This window comes from Acanthopagrus latus, chromosome 6, assembly GCF_904848185.1.
Source record: "Acanthopagrus latus isolate v.2019 chromosome 6, fAcaLat1.1, whole genome shotgun sequence".
In the NCBI taxonomy this organism is placed as follows: Eukaryota; Metazoa; Chordata; class Actinopteri; order Spariformes; family Sparidae; genus Acanthopagrus; species Acanthopagrus latus.
The window spans coordinates 21,248,370-21,264,103 of record NC_051044.1 but is presented as its reverse complement, the minus strand read 5'-3'; the positions used below and the strand labels follow the sequence as shown (position 1 = coordinate 21,264,103).

Genomic DNA, 15,734 nt, shown 5'->3' with positions numbered 1-15,734 from the left:
ATTAGAACAGATAGTGGAAAATATACAAAACACACACTAAGGCCTTTATGTCAGGTTTATTTCATTTAATCTATTTTATTTCTGCCACCAGTTGCATTACAGTTAAAAAAAAAAGAATTCACAAGAGATTGACAAAGTAAAATGATACAAAACATTAAAGAGGCATTTTACTTATAAACATCAAGTGAAGTTACCTCATCATAGAGAGTACAATTAAGCTTTTGGAAACATTTGCATGTTTTCTGTTGCTCTGGAGGAGGCTTTCTCATGGCTAAAATATAATAATAAAATTACCCAGATGATGTCATCAGAGCCTTGGAGAGGCATTGAACATGAAAAACAAGGACATTGATCTCACAGGGAGGATCTAACAAAATATGCCACTGTGTGACATCATAGCGAGTCAGTGTTTAGGGAGCCTCACCTATGCTTCGGTAAAAGACTTTATTTAATATATCTCATGATTCCACCAACTGCATTTAAGTACAAGCCTAAACTGCTGGAGTGTCTCTTCACAAGCAACTATGGTACTTGTGAAGATCTTCTGACAACGCAACAATTTTATGAAATAGCTTAAACGTCTGTCTGCAGGTTGTGATCATAATGAAAGGCAGCAGCTCTCATCAAAATGTCCATTTCAAGTGCATGCGGTTGCCTCATTGTTGATCTAGAAGTGACTGAAGAGTGGTCAGAAGAGGTTGTGGTCTGTGGTCACTCTGGCTTCTTGCATTGGCTGAACTGTATGCTCCTTCTCCTCAACTTCTCGGGCTGGAGAGACGCGATGAGAGAAAACTCGCGAAAGACATCAGCACAGGAGATGTCACCTGTAAACAGGGGATACTGAAGTCAGGCGGAGAGGGGGTTGTCCCACTGCAAGGCACCGTGAAGGACACAGTGACCAATCGGCTGGTTTTTGCTCACCTTTAACACCAGATCTTTAAGACCAGACCTTTTTATTGACATGGCACAAAGGCAATAACCCAGCAAATACTGCAACCTCCAATAACCCACAATAAACCTTTAAGGAAGAAAGACAGCGCAGATAAACCTCTGCATGAAAGAGCAAAGCCCCCAAAGCATCGGGATATAGTGAAGCGGCTCAGTCTAGCTCAGTGGTATATAAAGGCTTTTTACACACTGTATCCTCTGCAAGAGTTGACCCTGGGATAACCTTAACCTTTGTTCACCCAAGGTTAACCTAAGCCCCACTTCTCTTAGCCTGAGGTAAAATGTCTGCTGGAACAAAGATGACGTGTGGCTACTCTTTTTTCTTTAGTCCTGTTTCACAGTGGCACATCCTAGCAGGTGTTATCCGGTTTTGCAAGTGATAACCCTGCAATGGTGGGGCTAAGCCTGCTCTGGAGCAGGGCCAGCTTCAGACCAAGGCTAAAATTGGGGTAGTCCACTTTGGAATGTGACAATCTGGTGCTTAGAAGGTTCAATGAATGATTTTAAGCCTGGACAAAGTACAGTGTCAAAAGCCCTGATGCCTATTCATTTAGGCTACAATATGGGAATTTGTCCTATATTTATTATTTTAGCACAGTTTCTAAAATCACTGTTCTTGTAAGTGGTTAGTGTGCGGAACAGAAAGTCAGAAACTTGCAGGGAAAGAGTGGTGAGCATCCTGTCCATTTCATCTTGGGATCCATTTTCCTTTCTTCCACATACCATGTGATGACAGGCTGTCTGGATTAAAGAGCTTGTTATTCTTACTCAGATTTCAAAAGTGTGTTGTATGTACTTACCCATTGTATGTGACCTAGCAGCTACTATACGAATGCTGCATTATTGCTGGGTCTGCAGACATCTTCAGAGGAGGACACAATACTCGCTTCCTGTGTACGTCTGATTGACTCATTTCTTCCCAGGCGAAAAGAAAGACTCCCAACTTTAATGGAACGCCCAATATATTTCCCAAAGTATGTGTGTGTAAGAGAAAAGGGCCCAGAGCAAGACACCTTAAAGATCACAACCACCAGAGCAGAGGGAATCACAGTATCACACTGATTTCCTATAAGACGGCCCAGGATGCTTCACTCACTCTATCCCGACCATCCTTGGGTCTAACTCTCCTGCTGCCCGTGGCAACCCCTGTGGTAACAGAAGCAATGATATGTCAGTCATGGTTTATTTCCTCAAGTGGACATATATTGTTTGTCTTAAAGGTCCCATATAAAGTTAACTGAACATTGAATGCAATTGTTGTTAATGTCCAAAAACACACTATATACTCTCCATTCTGCAGCACCTCAATTCACCCTCTGTCAGAACACTCTGTTTCAGGTCCCCTCTCTTTAAAGACCCCCTCCTGAAAAGCCTGCTCTGACTGGTCATCTCTCACAGGCCTGAGCAGCCACCGATGTTTCAGCATCAGCTCTGTGCAGAGGGTGGTGACTGTGTAGTTATGCCATCAGAACCTTACAGAAGTCCTTGCGGCTTATTTAAAAGTTTCTGAATGTAGGCTGTGAGCATTTCTACAGTTGCAGTACTTTCACATTATTTATGTAGCACTTACGCCTGCTTTATAATCTCGCTTTCTATCATATGGGACCTTTAAGAATAAAACGAGGAATTAGACATTTCTGGCATGTGAGAACATTTTAAGTGATGGTGTAACAATGCATGTGAGATCACGTAACTGTTTTACAAACTGGAAACACTGAATTATTCAAGGCACAGCGTTGCTGATGCAGGCCAGACACTAAGGCGCTATTTGAAACACACAAGGTCCCAAAGACTGAAGTTATCTTTTAAAGGTCCAGTGTTTTGGATTTAGTGGCATCTATCGGTGTGTAGTTGCAGACTGCAACCAACTGAACACCCCTCGTCTCATCCTTCCCTACAGCGGCTACAATAACATGGCAGTGATAAATGGTAGAGTCTGTGAAATAGGCCAACCCCGCAGAGGCCAAGAATGCTGGGCTTTGCGGCCAACTTTAGACAGTGGCCGAACCATGTGAGCACAAGAAAGGTGAACTTTTCTGGCTTCATGTGCCACTGAGTTACTTTTCATAATGAAGGGGCCCGCGCCTCCAATGTTATATCCAACTCTCATGATGCATCCATGGGAAGAGGGCCTGCTCAATCTCTAGATATGAGATGCTGGTTTCAAGGTAACAGAACAATAACGGTTCTAATTTTCAGGCGATTATATAGTAATAATGACAATGACATGTAATTATGAATACTGTATTCCAGTTTTGCCCCAAAATCCTTCACACTGGACCTTTTGAATGGTGAGCTGAAATTGACCTGCAAGTCTGGAGATGTCCGAGTTTGCACCTCCTTTAAACTTGTAATCATGAAGGACCCCATTCAACTGCTTTGAATAAGCCAAGTGCTACCCAAAAGTTTGTTACAGACCAAAAGACATACCAGACCGGATTGTAAAAAAAAAAAAAAAGCATTCTCCCAACATCTGATAATGTTTCAATGCAGCTATATTTCTTCAAATTAGCATTGTATCAATTGATCACATAAAGCAATGACTTTCTGTAAATCATTTCAAATATATTGCTGAGATGTTGAGAGAATGTTATGCACCAGAGTTGAGACAGGAAACAGAAATGAGAGCAACAAGCAAGAAGCAGGGTTAGTTCATCAATATTTTCTCAGTTTTATTGTATGCATTTTGTTTTCTTTTTTTTCCCCTCAGTGCTTCTAAAGACAAGGAAGAAAGTATTCCAAAGATATCCAAATGTCAGTGAACAGAAGAACACCTCTGAGTAGTGCAGAGCCGTATTACAGCTCCGCCTGACAGGTTGTGTTTTTTTTTGTTTTTTTTTGGAAGAGAATAAAAAGACAAACATGAAACAGATCAGACAGTCAGGATCCGTGATTGAATGCTGAGAGGCAGGCAGTTGGCATCGAGTTAAAATACACAAGTGTACTATTTACAGCATGTTTGCTTTGAACAGCACCTTTAACCACTCCTATGTCAATACACACAAAGGACACAACATTTAATAACTTCCGCTAGGGCAAAGGCCCCTAACAGTTTGGTCACAGTAGCATCACATCACCCCCTAGACTGGTTCTACTTGCAGTACACTGAACTATTGCAGAATATCACCTGCTATATCAAAAATCTCTCAGCTCTGTCACTATTCAGTAACCTCTTTTGAACATGTGAGTACACCAACAGTGTTTCTACCACTCTGTCACTGTAAGACTTAGTTGTATCTACTCTGAACAGTTTAAGTAAAAGAAAACATAAAAAGAAAGAAAGAAAAAAAAAACGATGATATCGTACAACATTGTCAGACACTTTCCCTTTAAAAAGTCTTTGGCAGAGGAAAATAAACCACAACATTAAAAAAAAATATATAATAAAACTACTGTTTGTAAGCTTTCATGGAAACCAAAAATAGACAGGAATGAGAAAGTCACCACAGATTTGGTCCGTGCATGGGTGATTGGCACAGGGGTGCAAAACATAAGAAACACCAGAGGGGTCATCATGGTGGTACATGCTTATTCCACAGGACTGCACTGCACGATGTGATCAAACCATAGAAAGATATTTTATCATGCTCAGAATGCAAAAGATGTTGAACCTCCCATAAAATAACTCTGGCAAAGCATGCAGAGAACACTGCCAGCATTGACCAGTAAGGGAAGCAAGATATAAACGTCCTTGACCCCAACGAGTGTGTTAACCGTTCATAAGAAATGTGCTCCTTTATCTCACCACAGGTACTGTAACATGGATGCGTATTTACAACAAAATGGAGGTGCCATGAGTCATGGTTGTTCAGTACTAAACAGTGGACTTATTCAAGGGTGAGATCCAGTTTAATACACTCCCTCGCTACATGGCAAGACTTGCTGCTCCTGTTTGTCCTGGCTTCAGCTTCACAGCTTGGCAAGTTGTCAACCTCCGAGTTATAAAACTGAATGACTGCAACTGATTGAGAAATGATACACTAGAACATCCACTGTAAAATCTCTGTCCGTGTGACGTAATTTAACACTAATAATCTGACGGAAGCAATGAAAGGCCATTACAAAGAGAAAATGAAAGTGACTTTCATGAGCGCTATTACGTGATAGAAAATAGAAAGAAGTTAACTGCCATAAATTCCATGTGATGCTTTCAGATTAAAATGACAATCATTAATCAAAAAATGCAGAAGTAAACTGCATCTGAGAATGCATTGCACTGGTCCTCTGGGGAGATAAATAAAATAGACAATAGATAGATGGACGATAACTAGACGAGAACAATGTAAAAACTAGCTGAATGAAAATAAAATTATAATACTGTAGATGGGAAAAGTGCACAGTTTCTTTTTTTCTTTTTCCTTTACATAATATCATATGATTTAACTCTGTCTCTCAGTATTCTTTGACACATGCACTCATTTACTCACTCACGCACTCATCATGTCACAAAGTATCTTACAAAGCAGGCGAGGGCCTCTTCTCCATGAGCCCTTCAGTATTTTTGTCACAGTTTTACATTAAATTTCCCTTCCTGACTCCTCTTTATACACAGTAAACACCCCTGCCCACCTCTACTGCAGCTCGTCAAGTTACTCTTTTTTTCTTTTAGTAAAGGAACGAATACCATTTTTTTTTCACCTCATGCCACAGCACATAGTTTAAAGATTACCCATATAGCTTCTAAATACGTATATTTACATCTCCGATTGAGAAGAGATGGGTAAGTTGGATGTCACACAGATGGTCTGGGTAGATAAGAAAGTGTGGGGGGTTAAAATGCAGCGAGATTCTTCAGAGGTAAGAGCTGTTAGGCACGCCCTCGCACAAGAGGTTACAGCCGGTTATGCTAAGTTAGATAATAACCCCGTTAGCCAAAAGCAGATGTCATTTTACTGTGTGTATCATGTAGCCAGCGTAGCATGGGTGGTGCTGCGTAATGGCAAGCAGAAACAAAGTGGTGATGCAGAAAGGAACAGAGTGTCAGTAGAGTTAAAAAGGTCCATCAGGGGTCTCAACGCCGCCCTATACATGAGCAAGTGGCACGCTCCTCTCTCCTCAGACAACCCCCAGGAAGTTGCCCGTAAGCGTCGATCTAACAAGTAACAGACCCAACATCAGCGTCTAGGGGCAACTTCATCAAACATTACTTCCCAGTCAGGAGGAATATATATTTGTATATATGTATAAAGACAGAGAGAGAGAGAGAGAGAGAGAGGGAGAGAGAGAGCACACAAGCTCCCGGATACAGAAGTGACCACTAGCATTCCTCTATTGTGAGGCAGATGAACTCCTGGATGCACTTCCTATACTGCTGCTCAGTGGGGCTGCTGCTGTGGTATTGACCTGGTTGACCCAAGGGAGGCTCCGCTTCTCGCATCTCCTCGTTCATCCGCGCTAGGCGCAATCTGGACGGGGAGAGAGAAGAGTAGAGATAGAGATGTCGAGGTGGGAGGAGACGGTGAGCATGGAAAAGTGGTAAACCCCAGTGGAGAGAAGAGGATGAGAGGAGGTAGGAGGGGAGGGAGAGAGAGGATACAGACAACAATGAGGGATACAATTCAGACACCAACAATTCATCTCGGTTGAAATCTCCATTAAAAGCAAATAGACCTTGAGTAGATTGTCTTGTTAAAGGAGACATATTATGCTCATTTTCACATTCTTGATTTCACATACATATTGGGCTACCACTAGAAAAGGTTTACATGCTTTAGTGCCCGACAAACAAACCAGTTCTCTCATACTGTCAAGTTCTGCAGCACTGTAATCGTCGCTCCTGTGTCTTTAAGGCCCCCACTCCTGAATACCCAGTCTGCTCTGATTGGCCAGCTCACACATGCCTGACCAAGCACCGCTAGCAACAAAAGAACAGCTGTGCCAAACTAGTTGCCAGGCAGAAATCCTGCAAATTACATGGTGACCTAGTGCAATGTCACAAAGGCAGAACTACTGATCTGGCGTTTCAGGAGCAGTGTTTTCTGTGGGAGAAAGGAGCACCTGTTGGTGCAGACTTTGACATTTTCAACTTTCAGGACCATAAAAAAACAAACTCACAAAATCATAACAGGTCTCCTTTAAACATTTATGATATTTAATTCTTAATGTATAATTAATATTCAATATTTGATATCAGATTTATTATTCAAAAACATGGTAAAAACCCTACAAGTGGCACTCAGCTACAATTATCCTAAATCACTGAATTACAGTAAACTGATTGCATAATACTGGGTGACGTTCTGGCAGCTTGGAACATGTGAAGGAAAATGAGAAACTGCTTTTGATGAGTCAAATTTACCAACAGTTCTCAAGCATGAATGGTGTGTTTTGAAGGGTAACCTGGCCGCAAAGTATTTTCAGTTTCAGAAAGACGTTCACTCACAGGGTGACGATGTCTGCATTGGCAGCCTGGACAGCAATACTTAGGGGGTCATGTCCCTGCTCATCCACCTCCGTCTGAGATGCTCCTCTCTTCAGGAACAGACACACTTGACTGCGTGAAACAAGATGCAGACACAGATAAAAGGGGTGAACACAAGAGCTAGTGAGTCCGCTGGGTACACAGTGAGAGTGCAGCATGTAAGCATTACAGAGAAACATAATATAATGCCAAAGGAACAGCTATGGCTATTCATTTTTACAGGATTCATGGAGCAGCAGGACCCACCCATCACACATGAAGTGGAAGCAAAACAATGTGTAATGACTTCTTCTCCCTTAACGGGAATTTCTTACCCAGTGTGTCCCAGATAAGTGGCGTGGTGCAGCGGGCCTCTGCCTCTCATGTCCCTCTGGTTCACGTCGGCGCCGTTCTGCAGCAGGAACTCACAAGCTATCAGAGAACCCTGAAGGAAAATGACAGAAAGCGTTTTTATTTTAGTTTATTTTCTCTGAGAAGTATATATATATATATATATATATATATATATATATATATAATGCTGTCCCCCTCATAGTGTGTTACAAATCACAAGCGGTTGTGATCCGCTCCGGCTTGCTTTGCGATCCAGCTGCCCGGTTTATTTTTTGACGAAAGCCGCAACAAGCTGCACAGAGCAGATCGCGCCAGCAGGAAGTCAGAGACGCAACAAAGGCATAGAGCATCCAGTCCAATTTTAAAAATAAATCTCCCTGTACAGACTCCTGACTCTATAAAAATGAAAAAATGACCAGATCAATGAAAGTTTGCTATTCATATTCTAAAACCAAAATGTTACCAAAATGTTACTTTTTGTTAGCATTTCTAAGTGTGTCCTTTCAGAACATGGTGGCTGTTATGTTGCTTATTGTAATGTTTGTGCTGGTTTATAGTTTATTCATCAATGAGGTAGCTGTTACATTTCATTTGTAGAATTAGAAATGTCACAGTTATGGTTAAGGCATTGTCCTTTGGGAGGTGTACATAGGTGTGTCGGGGCAGGGTGGTGCTCACATTGGGCCACCTACTGTGTGTATATATATATATATGTATATATAATTAATAATAAAATGATTAGACTAATGTTTTTGTTGTTGTAGTTTTTAAAAAAAAAAACTTTTATGACTGCAGATGTTTACATCTGTGTTTACGGCACATTCAGTGAATTATCTCTTTTTAATGTTTAACCCAGACTGTCTCTGTCTTTATGATGTTACAACAGAATGCCATTTAAAAATCAAATAAAAGGTTCAGTAAAACTCACCCCGGTCACAGCCTGAATGAGCGGCGTTTTTGCCTCCTCTTCCTCACTTGCAGCGTGTATGTCGGCACCGTGTGCCAACGCCTCTGCCATCAGTGGCAGGTTGTGTAGACGTGAAGATCGGTGGAGGAGCGCCCCCGGATGGAGCTCCCTCGGGTCTTCAGGGTCTGAAGGTACTTCTTGTTCAATCTCCACCTCGCCACTGGAAGACTCCTCTGACTCCTCCTCTGAGAGTAGGTAACACACGGTTTAATTCAGAGGATGATGTTTGTGTTCTTAATATTAAGGATGATTAGGCTGCACCTGTGCTTTACATGATCCCTGTCAATACACAGTATATACAATTTCTGAGACTAATTGCTACATCTTGACAAACTAAAACAACAAAAATTAAGGATTTGTTGATTTATCCTAATTTTATTGACTAACTCAAGGGACCTACGAATATTTCAGGCTGTTTGAATAAATCGTTGATTGATTGGATTAGACATCACATCCATGTTTTTCTTCTTTAAGACAACATTATAGTGGTTATTTTTAAGGTTTGACATTAAAGATGCAATATGGAAGAAATGATCACCAGTTGAACTGGCGCTCAAAACAAATATGGGGCAGCATTATGACAAAAGTAACTGCTAACGGCTGCTAACTATAGCAGCCAACCGCTTGTTAGCTCAGCTAACAGCACAGCTACAGCAGTCCGGACTGTGAACTTGGGTCACCCTGGACGTGTTTGCACGGCTAGCAAGGGAGCTTTGGACCATATTACAAAATAACTTTAGGCTATGTCGCCCATCCCAATCCTCTGGTTGTAAACTGTTTATACTCTTATTGACAGTGTATTCTCCTTCACCTCCTCAGCATGATGTTATTCACACCAAACACACATACCTTCCTCTGTGACACTGTCCACCACTGAACCAAAAACCAGGATGTCCGTGCTGCCGTCAGTACTTCCTCCCAGGCCGCTGTCGCTGCTAAGACCTGCGGGGCCAAGCATCGCCAAGCCACGGACACGTTAATGATTACACGGCACATACTGTACAACTCACACAGACACACCCCGCCATCACTGATACAATTAATAGTGAGAGTTCCTACAGCTAAAATCTACTGTAATTTTTTAAGTGCATGAGGGTCTACATAGTGGACTTACTGCGCGGGCCAGAGCCAGTGTCAAAGTAGGAAAATAGTGAATCCAGCTCATCCGGACAGAACAGGGAGTCCCGGCGAAACTTTGCTGCAGCTGCTGCCGAGGTACAAGAGTAAAAAAACAAGATTTCAGTGAGAGTGTATTGGTATAATCTAAATATACATATATCTTTACACTCTTGGATTTCATAAGCCACACGCTAACAGAGCAGTTCATTAATTCTCCGCACTGACCTGCTGAGAGGTTTGCAGGTGAAGCGCTACCCGGCTCGTAGCGATGGTATTTCCGGCGAGCCCTGTTGGGGGCCCGAACGGAGCTGTTGTTTCGCTGGCACTTCTTCACAGTCCAGGGCCGTGCCTTCCTTTCACCCTCCACCAGTGCCTCGCTCCCACTCATCTTCTTCAGAAAGCGTTTCTCCACATATTTAGACTTGATCCAGGCCTCTTTCTCCTGTCTGGAAGTAGATGATCACAAACCGAAAGAGAGTTGCAGATAAGTCAGCGAAGACAACTTTACTGAAAATGGCGCTCGTATTCCTTGCCAGTGTTCCTCCTCCATGGGTAAAGGACTGACCTCGAACTGGACGGTCCGGGTTTTTTCACCCCCAGCTCCTCGCAGGCTCCCTCATAAATTCGATTGATCACAGTGTTCCCCAATTCACACATCAGCTAAACATGAGAGAAGGAAGGAGGGAAGACAAAGATGGGAGACAGGGACAGAGAGGGGAACAATTAAAAACTTCTTAAGGAATTATAAATGCAACTGTGTTGGGGGGAAAGCAAAGCATAGAAAGGAGTAGCTGTGGGCGATTGTGTTGGGGAGACGCACCTTCAGTAATTCTGGCTCCCATGAGTCTAACGTCAGTGAACGCACTTTAGAGCAATGGACACCTAAACTCCTGAAAGAAACAAGGAGATAAAAAGATTATACTTTTTTTTTCTTTACTGACTTTATCACAACTGCCTGAAATGGCAAACTTTTTTTGTTTCTCTGCATTTAAACCGGTATCTTATCTTACTAACTGCATCTGTTGGTACCTTCACAGTATCTTTCCTATGCTTGGACTGATGAGCTGATGTCAGTGGAATCAGTGCATATCACTGCAATATTTCATTTGAGTGGAATGTGATGGCTGTGCAGACAATGCAGATGTCTGCTGGTATGAGTTGCATAAATAAAACAAGCCAAAACATGACAAATGTCACAGAGGCATAATGATGAGGAATGGGAAAGTTTTGAAAAGGTACGAGTGTTACTACTACTACAAGGAACATTCCTTTCTTTTTTTGTTGATCCTGCAACCCCTTTAGATAAAAGATCACGATGGTGAAGCAAAGTAAACTTTGTTTTAGTGCCATACTGTAACACCAGACAACAGAGCAACTTGTTTCCTTGTGATAAATCCAATCTGGACAACAATTCTGAAAACTTGGAGTGCATGTATCAAAAATGAAACTCCAGCACAAAAGAGCCCTTGGATGAACTCTGTTGTGATGAACAATGGAGCAGAGACAAGAGGAAGAGGAAATACTTCATATGTTTTTTATAGGCCACGTTACCTGTTACATACCAGTGTTTAAATTGGTGGCCTGCAATGTAGGAATGCAACTAAGTGCATTTACTCAAGCATAATTTTGAGGTACTTTTTCTGATATTTTGTGTTCCACTGCAACATTTTGGAGGCAAATACTGTACTTTACACAAGTCATTAATTAGTTAATTAATTAGTTACTTGCTACTTTTCAGATTGCATCAAATTTTTCAATTAACTCATTTCATCGACAATCAGATAAAAAAAATAAATAATTGACCCTTAATATACAGTTTATGCATACATGTCAATATATCTATAATTTGCATTTACTTGTATTTGCACACTACTTTGTTACATTTAATATCAGGTACTTTGGGACTTTAACTCATGTACTACTTGTATGACCGACTTTAACTGTAATATTCTAACACAATATCTTTACTTTTACTCAAGTTCAGCTTTTGGGTACAATTAACAACACTGGTGGTCATTAAGAAACATTCATTTGAAAGCTGTGTGTATCATTTTGGTGGAAAGAATCAGTTTTGACAAGAGAGAATGTGGTTTTGAGTGCAGTGTTTCACTGTGTGGTTAAATCTTTTCAGCGTTGGTTCTGGAGAAACTGATTTATTGTTTCAGGAAGATTTTCAGACAATTGGGAAAAACAATGAATTGAGACAGTTTTGTAAATCTGTTCAAAAGTTCCACACAGAGAGTGAAAAAAAAATGCACTTAAGCTACATGATGCAGTTGGTCTTTCCTCCTCTGAACTAATATATCATTAAGCATGGTTTACCTGTGGATCCCTGAGCACTCGATGCAGAGCAGCACTCCCAGGTTGATGGAGGCCCAGCAAGGAGCTGCTTGTCCGCAGTCACAGCACAGCTCGTTGCCCGGCAGGCTCTGCACCCTCTGGAGGAGGCTCTCCCCACCTCCCCTGACTCCCCTCTCTGCCCTCTCCCCTCTCTCTCTGGGCTCGCTGGCAGAGTCGATGCTGCTGGTGGAGGGCGAGGCCGTCCGGTCCAGACGCTGCAGAGACAGTTTTACGGGTCAGATATAGTGAAGCTGCACAGTGAACATGTGACCAGTGCTATGTGTGTGCGTGATTGAGTGTGTGTGTGTGTGTGTGTGTGTGTGATCGTACTTCGATGTAATAATTGTCGGTGATGTCTTTGTAAGCAGAGGCGATGCTTGCTTGGACAGCTTGGATCCAAGCCTGACGCAGCTTCTCAGACTCAGCCTGCAGCATACAGCTCCTAAAAGGTTTGGAGGTGTCAGTTTTAATTCCTGCTTATTACTGTTTGATGCTAGGAAGCTAATTAGTGTTTAGTAAGTTCCAAAAATAGATACAGTCAAGAATTTAACAACTGGTAAGTGAGGTGAAATTCCAAGGAAACAACACAACAGCGAACATTTTTAAAATAAGTCGGATGTCAGGGAACAACACACATACACACTTACTTAGTGGGTGAAACCACCTCGAAGCAGAACCTCCTCTCATTATCTTCACATGGTTTGACAGAGCACAGCCTCAGGTCCTCCACCACCACCGTTAATGAGTCCTGTCAGTGGCAGATATCACAATCACACCACACACCTATGTGAGCTACACAAAATATGTTCAATTAATTACATATATGTGGAAGGGCAAGTCTGCACACGGGCTCAGTCCTCTGCACCAATATGCAAATTAACAATACCAAGGGCCAGGCCTTCACGCTGTCAGACATTGCATTGCAGTATGCTTTATTGGAAAAAGGGAAAAATAAATAAATAAATCTGTACCTTGAGTTTCTTTTGGTAGACCAGCTGGCTGTTCTGTATGGAAAACCACCGCCTTGAGAAAGAGAGAAGGTATTGAGTAAGACAGATTGTAGGAGAGAGCCACATTAAATATGTGTACATTGAAATTGACCAACCTGTCCTCACCCCACCTCTTTTGTTAGTATAATGTTATCATAATCTCTGTACGTGTGGAGACACACGTGGAGTCAGAACTTCCCGGTATGACTAAGACAACAGATCTTTTGAACTGTGTGTTGACGCCCTCCTCATTTCTCTTTTATACCTGTTCCAGGTCTTGAATGCATTGCTGGCCCTCTTGAAGAGGTAGCCCTCCATGACCACGCCATTGGGTGCATCCACGTTGAATTCCAACTTGGGGTCATCATAAGAAAAGTCCTGCAGGGACACACATGATCGACATTACGGTCAGGCTTTCTATTAACTTTCTACTCACATGATTATAACAGCCCAGAGCATCATTGGGGCCCTGCTATCAAGCATTAGTGATGTCGGTGAAGTGAGAGGTTCGCACAAAGCCAGAAGGATACCAAAAGACGAATCACTAAAAGTTTACAATGCTGCTGTCTGACAAAAGTTACAGAGGTATCTGCTGGTGTACCACCAGACTACAGAGTATGGAGCAGCTTCCTTCCTCCGGCTGTGAGACTCCTGAACTCATTCGCTGCTCTCCACTGGATAAAATTGTTTGTTTTGTTTCTCTTTGACAGGGGCTGAAGCTCATTTTGAATCTGCAACCCTGGTGTTGTGAAATGAAAATAAATGAACCTTTCACCTCTGTGCCTCATCAATGCATTTCGAACGAGTGCCAAGTCAACTGCCTAAAATCAACGCACTGCCAAGTTTTCATGACTTAGCTTGTTCTTGAGGCCATTGTGTTTGCTCAAGTTTTTCACAAACAACACTAGCAACATCATCCAAAACAACATTCTTTCATGTCATTCTCTCAACGCCATGAACCATAAATCAAGCAATCAAGTGCTTTCAGTGTAAGTGATGGCATTGTCCTGTGTAAAATGCAACCAGGTCAGGTGACATTGTGAGGCAACAATTGTCCACCTCAACACATTAAAGCAGAAGTCAGATAGCACCTTATCAGCACCACACACTGTGTTGACACAATGCTACTGTGAATCAGTTCCTCTTTTATATCAAAAATCAACATCTATTCGCTCAGTGTTGGCCATCTGTTCATTAGTTTACCTCAGGTCAAATCTTCACCTCTTCATTTGTCAGTTAAGAACGCCTCTGTTCGCTTATCTGTTTCCCAAGAAAGGCATTTAGAGCCAAATGCCAACTACTCAGCGAGGTGAAGAAGACAAGCACCTGGTCTTAAAGGAGCCATGGCTGAGGTTAGTTTCAGTTTAAGATCACTGAATAATTCCTTGTGAACTTTCGTTTAAAAAAACATTCAGCATAACTGCACCCTGATGCCGTCACGGACTTTCCTTGCCCCACCGACAAGAGCATTTCCAAGAAAGTTCAGCTCCACCTGAATCATCTTGGGAGCTTAGTCTGGACAAAAGCAAACAGTGTGGAGTCACACAGAGAAGTGGAACATGTGACTATAATTGCTATGAAAAAACCTGGTGGGATGTGACTCAGCAGTCTGTCTCCCTGAGGGCTGCGGAGGCACCTACGGTTCAGAGGTGTTTACTCAGAAGAAACGTCACACACACACACACACACACTTCTCATCATGAAAGACTTTACAGAAAACTTCATATCCCAGTGAATTCTTAAACTATGAATGGTTACTGTCATTGTCACACCACAGTTTAGAATGGTATTCATGTGTTTTGCATTGAATGTGGCCTAATCATGTAAAAAAAAAAAACAACAACAACAAAAACATGCATAAAATTATCAACTTCCTGACTAAATAACTGAGTGGGGTCAGTGTCCTTCATGTGAAGTGAACAGAAAACAAGAGTGCCTCTCACCAGGGTAAAGTCCAGCCTGCTAAATATCTTCATCTTAACCACACAGGCATCCAGCAGCATCTCAAACTCAGTAAAAAAAAAAAAAAAAAGTAATTGAAACTTAAATAAATAAATAAAATAGTTGAATAAACTCTGACAGATGTTCGTCAGAATAAAAAGAGCATCTCCAGGTAAATGATCCCGCGGGTTATTCACGTGCAGCAGCGGACGAACCGGGAGAAACACACGCGCATCCCCTCACGCGTCCAGACTGACTGTCGGCCAACCGCAGCGCGCTCGTGGGGTCCCTTCACCCGCCACCTGCACACTGTCCAGGCCGCGTGGATCTGGCGCGAGCCCTCATTATCATACAGCTGTCACTGTGTCCTCGTGCCCCGCTGACCCCGCCGCGGCTGCCGCAGATCAAACATGTCATCATGGAGAGGGGGGGCTACGCCGCCATTTCGGATCCCCTCTAGCTATTCTGACGCCCCGGGTTTCACCCACAGTTCTGGAGGAGTCAGCTTTCCATCTGTCTGCGGCTCCCAGCACTGTTCCTGCCTAATCAAGCCGACATTATTGCTCCCCAAACACCAGCCCGGAGCCCCCGCTTCCCACCTTAAATCAGCCGGGACTGTGGAGGATCGCAGCGCGCCAGTGTCCGGAGGAACAGGCGGCTGCGAAACGTCCTTTCA

The 15,734-nt window shown here is 42.6% G+C and overlaps 1 protein-coding gene across 6 annotated transcripts in view; it reads right to left on the bottom strand.

Moving 5' to 3' along the window:
- Nucleotides 1-35: 35 nt before the first annotated feature.
- Nucleotides 36-15,734, bottom strand: part of acap3b (ArfGAP with coiled-coil, ankyrin repeat and PH domains 3b) — a 62,822-nt gene continuing 47,123 nt past the window's right edge. The window contains exons 11-26 of one of the 6 annotated variants that reach the window (XM_037099970.1): nt 13,383-13,495; nt 13,100-13,151; nt 12,776-12,876; nt 12,459-12,570; nt 12,111-12,343; nt 10,609-10,678; nt 10,354-10,448; nt 10,014-10,234; nt 9,784-9,876; nt 9,519-9,620; nt 8,631-8,854; nt 7,684-7,793; nt 7,331-7,441; nt 6,292-6,353; nt 2,045-2,094; nt 36-824 (exon numbers count right to left, since the gene is read on the bottom strand). In XM_037099970.1, the coding sequence (XP_036955865.1) occupies nt 756-824; nt 2,045-2,094; nt 6,292-6,353; nt 7,331-7,441; nt 7,684-7,793; nt 8,631-8,854; nt 9,519-9,620; nt 9,784-9,876; nt 10,014-10,234; nt 10,354-10,448; nt 10,609-10,678; nt 12,111-12,343; nt 12,459-12,570; nt 12,776-12,876; nt 13,100-13,151; nt 13,383-13,495 (1,818 nt within the window). In that variant the 3' untranslated portion in view covers nt 36-755. Of the gene's footprint in view, nt 825-2,044; nt 2,095-3,595; nt 6,354-7,330; nt 7,442-7,683; nt 7,794-8,630; nt 8,855-9,518; nt 9,621-9,783; nt 9,877-10,013; nt 10,235-10,353; nt 10,449-10,608; nt 10,679-12,110; nt 12,344-12,458; nt 12,571-12,775; nt 12,877-13,099; nt 13,152-13,382; nt 13,496-15,734 lie in introns of those variants that run through there. The other 5 variants (XM_037099972.1, XM_037099976.1, XM_037099974.1 and 2 more) reach the window with 5 other exon arrangements.